General features: G+C 42.0%; 1 protein-coding gene across 4 annotated transcripts in view; it reads right to left on the bottom strand.

The window, feature by feature from the left end:
• The window catches only part of LOC121956318 (thyroid hormone receptor alpha), a 28,995-nt gene extending 15,067 nt beyond the window's left edge, over positions 1-13,928 (bottom strand). For 2 of the 4 annotated variants that reach the window (XM_042504460.1, XM_042504462.1), the window contains exon 1: positions 13,840-13,928. In XM_042504460.1, coding sequence (XP_042360394.1) covers positions 13,840-13,895 — 56 coding nt within the window. In that variant the 5' untranslated portion in view covers positions 13,896-13,928. Of the gene's footprint in view, positions 1-3,202; positions 3,429-13,839 lie in introns of those variants that run through there. The other 2 variants (XM_042504463.1, XM_042504464.1) reach the window with 1 other exon arrangement.
• Between the last annotated feature and the right edge of the window lie 814 nt (positions 13,929-14,742).

Genomic DNA, 14,742 nt, shown 5'->3' with positions numbered 1-14,742 from the left:
GCTGCAGAGGTGGTCAGAAATTTTTCTTCACGAGACGACACACTTCATTTTACAATCATTCTTTATATCGAAATAATAATGCAGTTTTAACTGATTTTTTCTCACTCTGCAATAAGCTACTGAGCAGAAGCTGATTTGAGGAACAAGTTTGGTGCAGCGTTTTCACTTTTAAAAATTGTCACTTAGACACGAAAACATGGGAAAATAGAGTCCAGACTGCCAAATACCAAAGCCTTTATCTCCGCCTGCTGTTTGTGACTGACCGCTCACGAGCAATTTAGGTCCAAAGTTCAACTTTTTTCACACTAACAAACAACAAAGATGAAGTGGCCTCGCGTCACACGACTCGTGGACTTGCTGCTGGTGTCATGCAGTTTAAGATAAGTCGCCTCGAAACAGCTGGAGTCTGAGTTTTTCCTCGTACTTGTGTCTGCAAACTATATATTTATTCACTTTCAGTCACAGTTAAAAAACACACTGAGGGGATTTAAAGCCGAGCACATCTCGTGCTTTCAGTGTCCCTGTGAATACTCAGACTTGAATGAATGACTCATTGCTACATGTTCACACATCCTCTCACACATACAGGATTCGAGCTGAATATTTAAATATAACTCAGGGACTGTTTGTTATTTATGAGAGAGGAGAGGGTGGTGCAAAAAGGGTTGCATATATGTTTATTTTAAATTTTGGCTTAAGGGGACGGGCACTCAGCTTTAAATGGCTGTGCTCTGTATTTATTTTACCATCAATTTTTAAAGAAAACATGCCTTTTTATTTTTTTCTTTTATTTTGGCAAAATTTGAAAATTTAATTTAATTTTTAAAGAAAACATTTTGCTGATTTTTACAAAATTTCTGGCAATTACTTTTATTTAAAAAAAAAAAAATTTTTGGTAAGGTTTTTATTTTGTTTAAAGAAAACATTTTAGCGTTTTCTTCACCAAAATGACCCCATCTATCACAGCTAGCAACTTTAAAAACAGAAATTATTGTAGTTTTTTTTTTAAATTTCTGACAGTCCTTGGAAACGTAATGTGTTATTATACAGACTTATGAAACAGATTTCCATGACTTTTCCAAATCTTTCAGGATATATTTTGTTTTCCAAAACTTTTCCAGGTCTGAAAATTGCTACTTGCAAATTCCATGACTTTTACAGGTTTTTCTCAACCGAACGAACCCTGACATGTGGAGATCTCTGTCTGTCTCTCTCTCTCTCACACACACACACACACACACCAGGATATAGATAATTCCTTCACTCATCTCTTTCCGTCTTCCTCTCTCTTTCTATAATTCTCTATCCTTCCTCTCCTCCGTCTCTCACAGGATGGAGTCTGCTTTACTCCTGGCAGCAGATTTGGATTACCGTCCGCTCTCCCTCCCTTTTTCCTGTCTCTTCTCACGTCTGGATGTTTGCTCCACACCCCCAAAACAGTCCTGTTACCTTTCTCTCCTCCATAATTTCCCATTTCTTTCTGTCCACTGACCCTTAACTTTCATTCTTTCCTCCTTTCCTCCATCTCTCTCTCTGCTCCCTAAACTTCCATCAGCAGCATTAGGTAACAGCGCTCTCCTCCCTCCCTCTGTTCCTCTCTCTGGCTGTCAAATCCACTTTCCTCTTCCAGTCGAACCCCCCCCAAAAAAATCCTGACGTCTCTTTCTGTGTTCTTGCTGCTCTTCACGGTCGAGCAGACTTATTTATTTTATTGCCGTGCACATGGCCGGGCACGAACACGGTGGGAAACTGTCCGCTCGGGCCTCTGATCACTGTGAGAAACACACATTCTCATTTCTGCCTCCATTAATTCAATAAACGTCATCTTACGGAGCTCGTGACAGTGTTGACAGTGTTTCCACAACACGTGGCCATTACTTAAATTTATTGGACGGTTGTAAAAGACGTTAAGTGTCCAATAATGGAGACGAAACAACTGGAGTAATTCATTCGTCTACTGGTCACATTCGAGGTCAGAAATGCATCAGGAAACAGGGTGAGTAAGAGCAGAAAGCAGCATGGAGGCCAGTGAAAATGTTATAGTTACAAGTTTGAACTCGATGCAGAATAATTCGGAACAAGTTTCGAGCGCTGCTTGGATGGAAATGGACCGAACTGGCCATAGTACGTCTTTGCATCTGAATTTAAAAATTTTAATGAGCACTTTGGCAAGAAGCAGATAATGTTTGTGTCACTGCAAACTCTTTGTTTAGTATTTTTCTGATCAGGCATCTGAAAAAGTTAATTCATTATTATTATTATTATTATTATTATTATTATTATTATTATCATTATTATTATTATTATTATTATTATTATCATCACTATTTTTGGTTTCGTTGTTTAAGAAAGAAATTCTTAGTTAAACTAAAATAATTTTACATTTAATAAGACAAGTTTTACAATGTTTTTTTAAGCTAAATTACTAGTTATAGTAATCAAGTAATAAGAAAAAATGGTTTAGAATAATTCACAAATTTGACTAATTGAAAAAATAATTGTTAGACTAATCAAGAAAAAATATCACAAAGTGATTTATGGAATCCCTAACATACATTAACGTCTGATATCACCTCTCACACAATGAAAACACTGAAATAAAATGAAAAAGACACACAAGCGCTGAAACGTCAGCTGATGGTCAGACTACAGACCCTCCCACTGTACGCTCGTGTTCGGAAATCTCCCCAAATGAACATCGTGTTCAACTCTGAGGGAGTTTCCGCACCAATTACTCACAGCAAAAATAAACCATGGCAACAAATTAGATCATGAAAAGAAACCTCAGAAACATTTTATTTGAGAATTCCAGACACGTAATTAGATTAAAGTACTTTAATGCTCTAATTGTGTGGAAAACCAATTTGTGGACGACTGTGACGCAACACTAATGAATCTGTCAGCTTACACACTGACACAGAGGCTGGTATTTCTTAACACACACACACACACACGCACGTGCACACACAAACACACACACGCACGCGCACACACAGACACACACACACACACACACACACACACACACACACACACACACACAGAGACAGACACACACACACACACACACACACACACACACACACAGATAGACTTACTTTATCTACTGGAAACATGCAGCACACACCCACATCCAGCACAAAACCACACACACACACACACACACACACACACACACACACACACACACACACACACCGACCTGTTGATGCAGTAGGGCTGTAAGATATGCATGTTGTAAAATCTGCAGGAGTGTGAGCGGAGGATGCAGCTCTCGGTGCTGCAGGTTCAGTTCTCGTGTCCGGCTCAGCTCGTTTACATCGGATCGGACCGTAAAGTTCCGCTCGCTCAGGAGCGATCTGTGCGTCTAACAGCAGCTTTCGTTGATCTGTAAACCTCTGAGAGGAGCTCTTTAAATCTCCGGCCACCGCCACGCTGAACCGACCTCCCAGTGACCCAAGCGCTCAAGTCCATCCCAGTCAAGTCCCGCACAGAGGAGCAGAGAGGAGCAGAGAGGAGCAGAGAGGAGCAGAGAGGAGCAGAGCCCGGAGCTGTGGCTGTCAGCTCTCTGAGGCAACAGTGGCTCTCCGCCTCAGACTGACTGCTGGGAGGAACCAGCGCTCTGTTTATCTCCCTCCCTCCTGCTCTCGTCCAGCCTCCCCTGCTCTGTGTGTGTGTGTGTGTGTGAGAGTGTGTGTGAGAGTGTGTGTGTGTGTGTGTGTGTGTGTGTGTGCGTGTGTGTGAGAGTGTGTGTGTGTGTGTGCGTATGCGTGTGTGTGTGTGTGTGTGTGCGTGTGTGTGTGTGTGTAGTTCCTCCTCCAGTGACACTCTCGCCGTCATCACAATACACAGGGCGCGTGCTGCGGTCCACAGCAGGGACACTCAGTCTGCTCTGCCTGGGGGCCACTTCTGCAAAATAACAAGAGGCCAGGGGCCAGACGAAGCAGCAACAAACACGTTTCTAGGATTTAAGGACATTTTTAGGCTTTTTGGACAATTTTTTAAAAGATTTTTCTAGGATGGTAGAACATTTCCAAGATTAAAGGATGTTTCAAGGATATTAGGACATTTTTAAGATTTCAGGACTTGAGGACATTTCTAGGATTTTAAGAATGTTCTTAGGATCTTCGAAGGATTTTAGGACAATTCTAGAATATTCTGACATTTCTGGAATTTTATGACATTTCTAGGATTTTAGGATGTTTCTAGGATTTTTTATGACATTTCTAGGATTTCTGGACTTTCCTAGGATGGTAGAACATTTCAAGTATTATCGGATGTTTCAAGGATTTTAGGACATTTTTAAGATTTCAGGATTTGAGGACATTTCACCAGGTTTTTGCAAAGTTTCTAGGAAGTTTTGAGGACTTAGGGACTTTCTGGGACTTTAGAACGTTTCTAAGGAGAATACAAAGTTTCTCGTATTTTAGAACATTTCTAGGTCATTACTACATTTGTAGGAGTTTAGCACCTGTCTAGGATTTAAGGACATTTCTAGGATTTTTGGACTTTCCTAGGATGGTAGAATATTTCAAGGATTATAGGATGTTTCAAGGATTTTTCAAGGAGATTTCCAAGATTTTACAACATTTCTAGAATTTGAGGATATTTCTCGGACTTTAGGCCGTTTATAGGATTTTAGGACATTACTGGAATTTTAGGACGTTTCTAGGATTGTAGCTTGATTGTAGGATTTTAGGACGTTTTTTGGATTTTAAGACACTTCTTGGATTTTAGGACAATTCTAAGATTTTAGAACTTCCTGGGTTTTTAGAAGGTTTCCAGGATTTTGGGATGCTTCTGGGCCTTTTAGGAAGTTTTGAGGACTTTTAAGGGCCTGTCTAGGATTTTAGGACATTAGGGTCTCAGCTGTGTCCACTGGGGGTGTGGGGGATCCTCCTCTGGCTCTTTTTTTGATCAACAAGCTCTATCTTATGCTGTTTTATGCTCTCTGACACCTTTTGGAGACTAAAAGGACAAAAACAATTCACAGTGTGAATCACTTTATTTTTAGTGTGGAGTAGAAAATGTTCGGGGGCAGATTTGTCCAGAACTTCTCTCCCTCTGTCACTTCCTTTCTTTGTTTTTCTGTGTTTATTTCATCTTTTCTTTCCTGACTTTTCCCAAATATTTTCCATCTGCTCTTCTGTCTCTGTCTTTGACGTTATTCATTTATTTTAATCTCACTTTTGTCACTTTCTGTTTCTCTTTTTTTCATTTCGACCCCAGTAGAAAACAAAACAATGTCGCCTCTCTGCATCCGAACTCGCTTAAGCTTTGACGGTAACTTGATTACATAAGAGGCGGCTCTGAAGTCCTCTGAGGACACAGAGATGCCTGATATCTCACTGACTGAATTAAATACTGCCTAGTTTACTAGTTAAAGTGAAGGCCACAGTCATAGTACAGAGGTTCCTGATGCAGCTCCTCAGGACGCTCTATATGCACAGCTGAAGAGCGTCCCCACAGCTGAAGAGCGTCCTCACAGCTGAAGAGCGTCCTCACAGCTGTAGAGTGTCCTCACAGCTGAAAAGCGTCCTCACAGCTGTAGAGCGTCCTCACAGCTGTAGAGTGTCCTCACAGCTGAAAAGCGTCCTCACAGCTGTAGAGCGTCCTCACAGCTGAAGAGCGTCCTCACAGCTGAAGAGCGTCCTCACAGCTGTAGAGCGTCCCCACAGTTGTAGAGCGTCCTCACAGCTGAAGAGCGTCCTCACAGCTGTAGAGCGTCCCCACAGCTGAAGAGCGTCCTCACAGCTGTAGAGCGTCCCCACAGCTGTAGAGCGTCCTCACAGCTGTAGAGCGTCCCCACAGCTGAAGAGCATCCCCACAGCTGTAGAGCGTCCTCACAGCTGAAAAGCGTCCTCACAGCTGAAGAGCGTCCTCACAGCTGTAGAGCGTCCCCACAGCTGTAGAGCGTCCCCACAGCTGAAGAGCGTCCCCCCACAGCTGTAGAGCGTCCCCACAGCTGAAGTGCGTCCCCACAGCTGTAGAGCGTCCCCACAGCTGTAGAGCGTCCCCACAGCTGAAGAGCGTCCCCCACAGCTGTAGAGCGTCCCCACAGCTGAAGAGCGTCCCCACAGCTGTAGAGCGTCCCCACAGCTGTAGAGCGTCCCCACAGCTGTAGAGCGTCCTCACAGCTGCGTCCTCTCCACCACAGCTCCTCAGTGTAGATCCTCTGACAGGTTCTCTGTGTTGTTCTCCCTGAGGAACGTAACAGCGCTGACTTTCTCTCTGTGTTAACGGAGGAATGCTCGTCTGTAATCTTTCGCCACCTGCTCGGTCTTACTCATGTAAAGGTATCTGGCTGGCACCGCCGCCACGGATCTCTTTACGTCTGCCCTAAACGCCGCCTCGCTGCTGTTCGTGATTAAGACAACAACTGCTGAGCTTTGTGGTGGCGCAGTCACGACTCCAAACAGAGGACACAATGTACGAGAGGGAACAAAAAACTGATAGTGGCTTTTAATTTAAGTTGATTTGGTTTAAAGAGTACACACGCTCTCATGTGATGGATAACTGTCATGCTAAAATGAAATTACACCCTGACATTTAATAAGAGGAGAAATCCGCCTGAAACAATGACAATGCTTCTGCAGTCAGATGGAGCTTGAGGTTCGAACCTGACACATGATCAGCGGCGGGAAATCGAATGATTGAGCTCACGTGACTCGAGTCAGTGTCGGTTTGGTCTGAAGACTAAAAGTTTGACAGTAAAACCGCATTCACCACCATGCTGTTGCACTTACAGTTTACATGGAAACATGGACGCTTCAAACACACATCTTACCCCCAGCTGCACGAAAACAATGTTTTATGAGGTCACCATGACCTTGACCTTTGACCACCAGATTCTAATCAGTTCATTCTTGAGTCCAAGTGAACATTTGTGCCAAATTTGAGGAAACTCGCTCGAGGCCATCTTCAGATATTGTGTTCATGAAAATGAGACGGATGCAAGGTCACGGTGACCTTGACCTTTGAGCACCAAATTCTAATCAGCTCATCATTGAGTCCAAGTGAATGTTTCTGTTAAATTATAAGAAAATTCCCTCATGTTGTTCTTGAGATTTTGCTTTCACAAGATGAGATGAATGCAAAGTCACTGTGACCTTGACCTTTGACCACCAAAATCTTAGCATCATTGAGTGCACTCAAATGTTTTTGCCAAATTTGAGGAAATTCCCTTAAGTGTGTTTTTGACTTGTAACATTCACTTGAATGAGACAAATGCAAGGTCACCATGACCATAACCTTTGACCACTAAAATCTTATCAGCTCATCCTTAAATCCATTCCATCCTTTGTGCCAAATTTAAAGGAATGCCTTTTACGGAAAACCCATTAAAAAACCCAGAGACTTTGAGATGAGGGAACCAGAAGTGCAAAAAAATGCTAACGGACCTCCGTGTTTTCGGACTCATTACTTCACCGCTCCGTTGACTTACATCCGGAAAGAGACGTCAGTACATCAGGAAATAATTTTTTGTGAGCGTCAAATCGCACATGGTTGCTTCTATCACTATCTAGATTAAAATCATCCACTTCGATCACATTTGGAAAGTCTAAAAGAGCCGCAAGTTTAATTTTTTTTCGACCGTCATTCAAGCTAGCGAGGTGCTCTGCCGGCGGAGGTCACTCGGGCGCACTCTGTCGCTCTGTCGTTAATCTCAACTCTGCGTGCTCTATGGGCCAGTAGATATTAGGGTATTTTACACTTTTTTACACCTGGAAAAAGAGCTTTTTCTGCTTCCTGCCCCGCAGCTGTATCCAGACTTCCTATAATACATCCATGATGCGTATCCTGATGAAAACAAGGCGGCTGTAATCAGAGCTCGTAAAGCGTTTCTCAACACGTGTAAACAGCGTGTGAACATTAAAACAGGGACCGGCTCTGAATGCAGCGTTCTGATTTCTGATGCAGACAGTTTGTGTCCTTCAGATCACAAAGAAATGATTTCATTGTTAAATAACAGAATATTCTCCGAGGCGTCTGAGCTGGAAATAAGTATCGATGGTTTCTCCGGGCAGACGTCCACACGAGGGACATTACAGCCGCGGAAACATTGCAGTGCATTATTCTCTTTAACTTGTTTTTGTACATTACGGGGCAGAAAAGTCACCTGATGTCAAGTGACAAATGTCTGCAGGCGATGTATATATCTCCTCTCCAGAGCGCTGACTGCACCGGGAACAGCTCGGCTCTGCAGGTCAAAGAACAGCCAGGTTTTTTCCACTCCTTTTCAAAGAGCCATTCTTCCCGTCGTATTGAGGCCTCGTCCTCAGGTGACCCCTCTGTAGTTGTACATTGAGTTTATTAGCTTAAGCAGCGCGAGCAAACACAACAACAGCTGTGTGTTAATTCACAAGCCTCTTGGCCAGTCGACCTGCGAGCGTGTGGCACCGGCACGTAATGTAAAGCGCTGAGGGGTTTTTATGGGGAAGGCGTGAATAAATCTACGTTAAATGTTTCCGTTGTTTACCACGCTGTGACTCAGGAAAGAAAGGTACTGATTTTCAAAACAGACTGCAGACTGAGAAAAGCCTCAGAGTACCTCAGCAGTTAATGTTTCTCCGTTCTGTCGGGAGATGCAGCGACTTAAACCACTAACAAAACGTATAAATAATACATGTTATTTGTTAACCCTTAAGGACATTTTACACTCTTTTCCTCCTTCATGTTTTGATAAATGTAGTCCAGATTGTGTATTTGAGTGTAATCAGTGAATTTGCAGCTCAGCTCCTACAATAAGTCTAAAATACACTGTGGAAACTAAATAGTTACATTCAGACTGTTCAGGTCCAAAAATGCTCCATTGAAACCCATTCAAACTGACATTTTTGATCCCACAGCCATCAGAGCAGAAAAACACAGGACTTGTATTATTTCTGGGTGTCATTCTGGGCTTTTGACTCTGAATTTGTCATTTTGACTATTTTCCACCTGATGAGGTCATTTTGACCATATTTGGCATATGGAGGAAATACATGCTATTTCCACTAGGTGACCTGTCACAGTCAATGTAGCTGCTGATCACTGACATATCCCAGACTGTCAGCAGCTACACTCACACACTGACATATCCCAGACTGTCAGCAGCTACACTCACACACTGACATATCCCAGACTGTCAGCAGCTACACTCACACACTGACATATCCCAGACTGTCAGCAGCTACACTCACACACTGAGGAGGAGGAGACTCAACATCATTCATTTTTATCATCTATCACCATAGTGGCATAATGACAAAAACCTGTCATTTAAAGGGTTAAAATTCTGACTGAATATTTGATATTTATGATTAGGACTTAAAAAAAACAACCTCAATGAAGGTAGAAAATCATGTTAGTGTGCCCATAATATTTTTGAAAGCTTAATTTTTGAAAAGTTTATTTTATGTGCAGAGTGATACAAGTTTGTTAAATACTAAAGCGGACCCTAAAGGGTTAATGGCAACGTCTGTATTTTTCAACCTGGACTCTATTTTCACAGATTTTTGCATTTAAGTGACTAATGGGAACAAGAATATTTTGAAAATGGTTTAGTATTGAGAGAGCGCTGCAGCAGTCACCCATAAAAACTAAAAATACTTCACAAATACAGCGAAATATTCTAACCACAAAAACACACAACCCTCTGATCTTCGACATCAAATCAAACCTCTACAAACACACACAGCTACTGTCCGCCTCTGTTAATGCTACTGCAGCGGGGAGAGCCAACAGACTCCTGAAATAATCAGAGGCTTCACACTGCACACACACATACACACACACACACACACACACACACACACACACACACACCCGCACACACACATGCACACACACCCGCACACACACATGCACACACACACACACACACACACACACACACACACACACACACACACACACACACACACACACACAAAACACAAATTCTATTTCACATCCTGTACTCCAGGCTGTGTGAAGGTTTGCATCAACAGCTATTTGAGTGTGTGTGTGTGAGTGTGTGTGTGTGTGTGTGTGTGTGTGTGTGTGTCAACAGAGGTTTGCACACACAGTGTACAGTGTGAGTGTGACACTCATGCATGCACGCACACAACGCACACAAACACAAAAGCGACTCTCACCGTAGCACACATGCCACACGAGCTGTTCTGATCCTGTGCATCAATCCCGCTGATGTGTGTGCCAGTGTGTGTGTGTGTGGTGTCCAGTGTGAGTGTGTGTGTGTGTGTGTGTGTGATTTCTGTGACTCAGGCACAGAGGGGAGGGGACTGAGCATGAGGCAGCGCGCACAGGAACACGTGTATGCTCAATGACAGTGCGAGAAAGACACACACACACACACACACACACACATGCACGCACATGCGCACAAAAACAAAGCGATCAATCTCGTCGATGTCACACAGCGAGCCGCATCCTGAGCTGTCCGCTGCTTTCTGAGGCTCCATCTGCCCTCGCTGCTCCTAATCCAGCTCCCTGCACCGCACTAATCCACACACACACACACACACACACACACAACACACACCACACACACACACACAGCACACAGCTGAACAACACACACACATTCCTATAGCTGCATAAACACACACACACACTGACATCCCTGCTCTAACACAAAGACTGACACACCTTCATGCACATGCATGTTCATCTGTTCACATGAGGACACACACCAGTGTTACGGCCTGCGGGTCAAAGCTGGACACTAACGTCCTAAAACCCCAGACATGTCCTAAAATCTTAAAAATGTCCTGAAATTTCAGAAATGTCCTAAAATGCTAAAATGCCCTTAAATCTTAAAAACATCTTAAAATCCTAGAAAAGTCCCAAAATCCTAAAAAGGCCCTAAAATCCAACAAATGTCATTAAATCCCAGAAAACATCCCAAAACCTTAGAAATATCCAAAAAGTAAAAGGTCCGAAAATCTTAGAAAAGTTCTTAAATCCTAGAAACATGTGTGGGGCCGCTTTGACGGGCCCCTGACCTCCTGTCATTTTGCAAAAGTGGCCCCCGAGCAAAGAGAGCTGAGTATCACTGACACACACACACACACACACACACACACACGGCACACACTTCGTCACCAGGTAGATGCTACTTCTCCACGCTGCGTACACGAGGGTAACCATGGTGATGGTTTTTGCCAAATATCACGAAGTCTACTGAATCCATCCCCGACTTCCTGCCGAAATGCTAACGCAGCGTTTGTGTCTGACGAGCACGACGGTGAAAGGTCGGTCTGGGAAAGTGAAATATGGCCTGCCACCAAAAAAATATATAACTAAACAACTTTTCTCTTGCAGGACTGAGACCCAACTGGAAAAAAATATTCAAAAGAGAAACCTAAGACGCCCCAAAAATCAGAAAAACCAACAACACTCACATACTTTCTCACTGCAGCCAGTGTTTTCCTGTAACTGTTCAGGCCCGACGGGAACCCCCGCCAGGAAAACGAAAGTTTTTTATGCCAAAAATAACACAAAGTGTCCTTTTTTTCCCCTTAATTACGCTACACTCTCAGAGAGCAGAGCGTACTGTGGGCACAAACGGAGCAGCAGCGCAGTGAAAGTGAAACTTAACCCTTTGAAACCAAAGTGGCTTGATTTCCTTCAAAAACACACCAAAAAAAATTAGCAACTTAAGAAAGGGCCCCAAATATTTGCAAGAAATTAGTAAAAAAAAAAAAAAAATAATTAAAAAAAAAGAAACAAGAAAAAAAAGAAAAGTAAAAAAACGAGAGCAAACAGAAATGTAAGTGTTAAAAAATATATTCTGTAATATATATATATTTTTTTAATTTAACTAAAATTTGAAATATAGTTTTCTGGATACTTTGCTCTTTAATTCTGTTTCGTCACCTTTTTACTTTTTTTTCTTTGTTTTTGCAAGTTGCGGGACAATTCTTGCCGAGTTGCTGTTTTTTTTCCATGTTTTCCAAAGAAATCAGATCAATTTTCTCAGGTGTCAAAGATTTAAATGCTTGTGAACGCAGCTTGAGAAAACTGACGTCGATCCAGGTGTTAACGGGTTAACCGGAAAATTTTGCAATTTGCAGGACATTTTATGCCGATGCCTTTTGTCTGCACACAGCACAAGGAAACTGCTGTCGATCCAGGTTTCAAAGGGTTAACACTGATTGGGAAATGTGGGATTAAAGTAGCTCCGCGTTTATGTTCACTACCTCAGCGGCTCTGACTTCTCTGTGAATTTATTTAATGAAGCGGTGAGGACAGCGTGTGTGTGTGTGTGTGTGTGTGTCTGCACGTGCTGCAGAGACGGAGAGCACAGATGGCAGCGTGACAGTGCTCTGTCTTCTCTTTTACATCCAAAAAACACGCTAAGCACACTGCCCCCCCCTTATCTTTTTTTCTAAAGCTCCTGCAGCCGCTCGTCTGCTATTCATCATTTCTTCTTCACTCTCACTTTCACTGCAGCATCACAGCGTTTCTGTCTGTTCTTCTGTTTCACGTCCTTCAGAATTTTGTTACCTTTATTTTATATTGACTGATTTCTTTTGTATTTTTGTCGTGCACACAATGTGCCCAGCCCTCAGGGCTTTATAAGACACCAAAACACAGCTGCAGCAGTCAAATTATTCATTTCATTACAAAGATGATTTTACAGTTCGGTCTGAAACAAAACACGCAGCCCTCCCTCCCGAAGGTGAGCGAAGAAATATGCAACTCAAAATGTTTCTTTTTGAAGCACAGCTCAAGTTTTTTATGCTCATCAAACCAAAAGAAATAAACTGACGATATTTTAATAAAAAGTGCATCTCTCAAGTCATAAACACGGCAACATCAATATCGCTGAGATCACACAACAAACTGTCTGTCCTCCTCTGGAGCGTCATCGAACCTGCCGCGCTCAGCTAACGGCGACGCTCCTGAACGTAACTCTGCACACAGCGAGCTTTGTTTACGTCTGACTTCACCCTGTGAACGTCCTTTATCAGACACAAGTTCTTCATTTTGGTTTGTCACCATAAACCAACAGACCATTTCTCTTTATGCATGTGAAGCTTCCTGCTCCTGAGTTTCACAGAAGAGTCTGTTTTCCTTTGCATTTCATCTAAATAGTCTTTAAGTACTTAATAAAGCGCTAAATAATAAGAGTGGGAATCACCAGATCACCATGATACAATATTATCTTGACAGTTAAGCTTTTACTTTTTTTTTTTTTCAACTGCATTATTTTCCCCAAAGGAAAACTTTGGTAAAATTTGTTTATAATAATAATTATAATCTAATAAGTTTTCAGTCTGTTCATCTCTCCTCAGTCATTTTTATTGCTGCAAAAAACACTTGACTTTTGTTATTCGAGGAGGCTTCCAGAAGTTCATATTTGCATTTAAAATGTTAATATTTGCATAATAAAAAAACATGATACTTGTTGTCCGTGTATCGATGAAATTTTGCCATGCAAAATATCAAGATAAGATCATTTTTCTCATAACTGCTACTACATAAGTCCTATTATTATTATTGATGTTATTATTATTATTATTATCCATACCTCTGTCCACCCTCGTCTAGAATAAGCTAAATCTTGTGTGTGTGATGCTTGTCTGAGGACAATTTGAGGACATCTATGAGGACAATTTGAACTTGTGTTAATGCAGCTCATCTGTCCATCAATCCGTCCATCAATACCTCCATCAATACGTCCACGCCTGCAGCAACTATTTCATCCGTCACTTCTGTCAAATCCACCGTTAATCTCTGCTTTCCTTTCATGTTTACATCAAAGGTACACACACACACACACACACACACACACACACACACACACACACACACACACACACACACAGACACACACACACACACACTCACCCTTTCTCGTCTCCCTCTGATGAGTTGCTATCCTGCTTGTTGGACATTGGCTCCATGTAGCCTCAGTCCCGTCCAGCAGCCAATCACAGGACAATGAGGCGGACCTCGACCTCGCCAGCCTGCTCAGCATTCGCCGGCGGACCCCTCAACAGGCAGCCATCTGAGGATCTGCGCAGCGATTGGCTGGGAGGAGCACAGTGGGCGGGACATCAGTGGAAGCGAGAGAGAGCTGGAGGGACAGAGGAAGATGCTGCAGTCAGAGACGGACAAAAAAAAAGCTCCATTCCTATTAAACTCTTAAAAACCTGAGAAAATTAGTAAAAGTTACATGAGTGTTACAAGGAAAAGTCCTTAAAATTAGCTAAAAGCTAGAAAAAATGACCTAAAAAAGTGATAAAATAATATAGAAATGTATTTATGACATAATTTTAAAGATAAAATAAGAATAAACTTATGCAGTTCTCTTTACATTTATTTAAAAAAAATTTGTTTCTTTTTAAAAAAAAATTCTAAGAATTTTCTCTCTCTTTTTCTTGTCATTTTTCCAAATTTCATGCAAATTTTTTCAGTCCTTTTTTTGACATTTTCAAAAGGAATCAATGCCAGAAAGGATCCAGGGGTTAAATGGACACTTCAGCCATTTCTTTGCTCAGTTTGTTTTTGATGAAACAGAAAAATCGACAAATCTTCACATTGTAGAAAAAAACGTGAATGTTCAGTATTTTATAAAAACGGGTGATTTTTAAGCCTTTATTTCCTTAAAAATCTGAAGGTGACACTGTTGGAGATACAGACAGCAAAAACTTTCGTTCTCGGACTAAAAAAAAAAAGAAATATGTTGATATGAGTCTTCATAAACATCATAAACTACCTACATTTTGTCAATGTGTGTACAAAAAGTTT

The sequence above is a fragment of the Plectropomus leopardus genome, chromosome 17 (assembly GCF_008729295.1).
Source record: "Plectropomus leopardus isolate mb chromosome 17, YSFRI_Pleo_2.0, whole genome shotgun sequence".
Lineage (NCBI taxonomy): Eukaryota > Metazoa > Chordata > Actinopteri > Perciformes > Serranidae > Plectropomus > Plectropomus leopardus.
The sequence above is the reverse complement of the archived record's forward strand: the minus strand, read 5'-3'. Positions and strand labels throughout refer to the sequence as shown.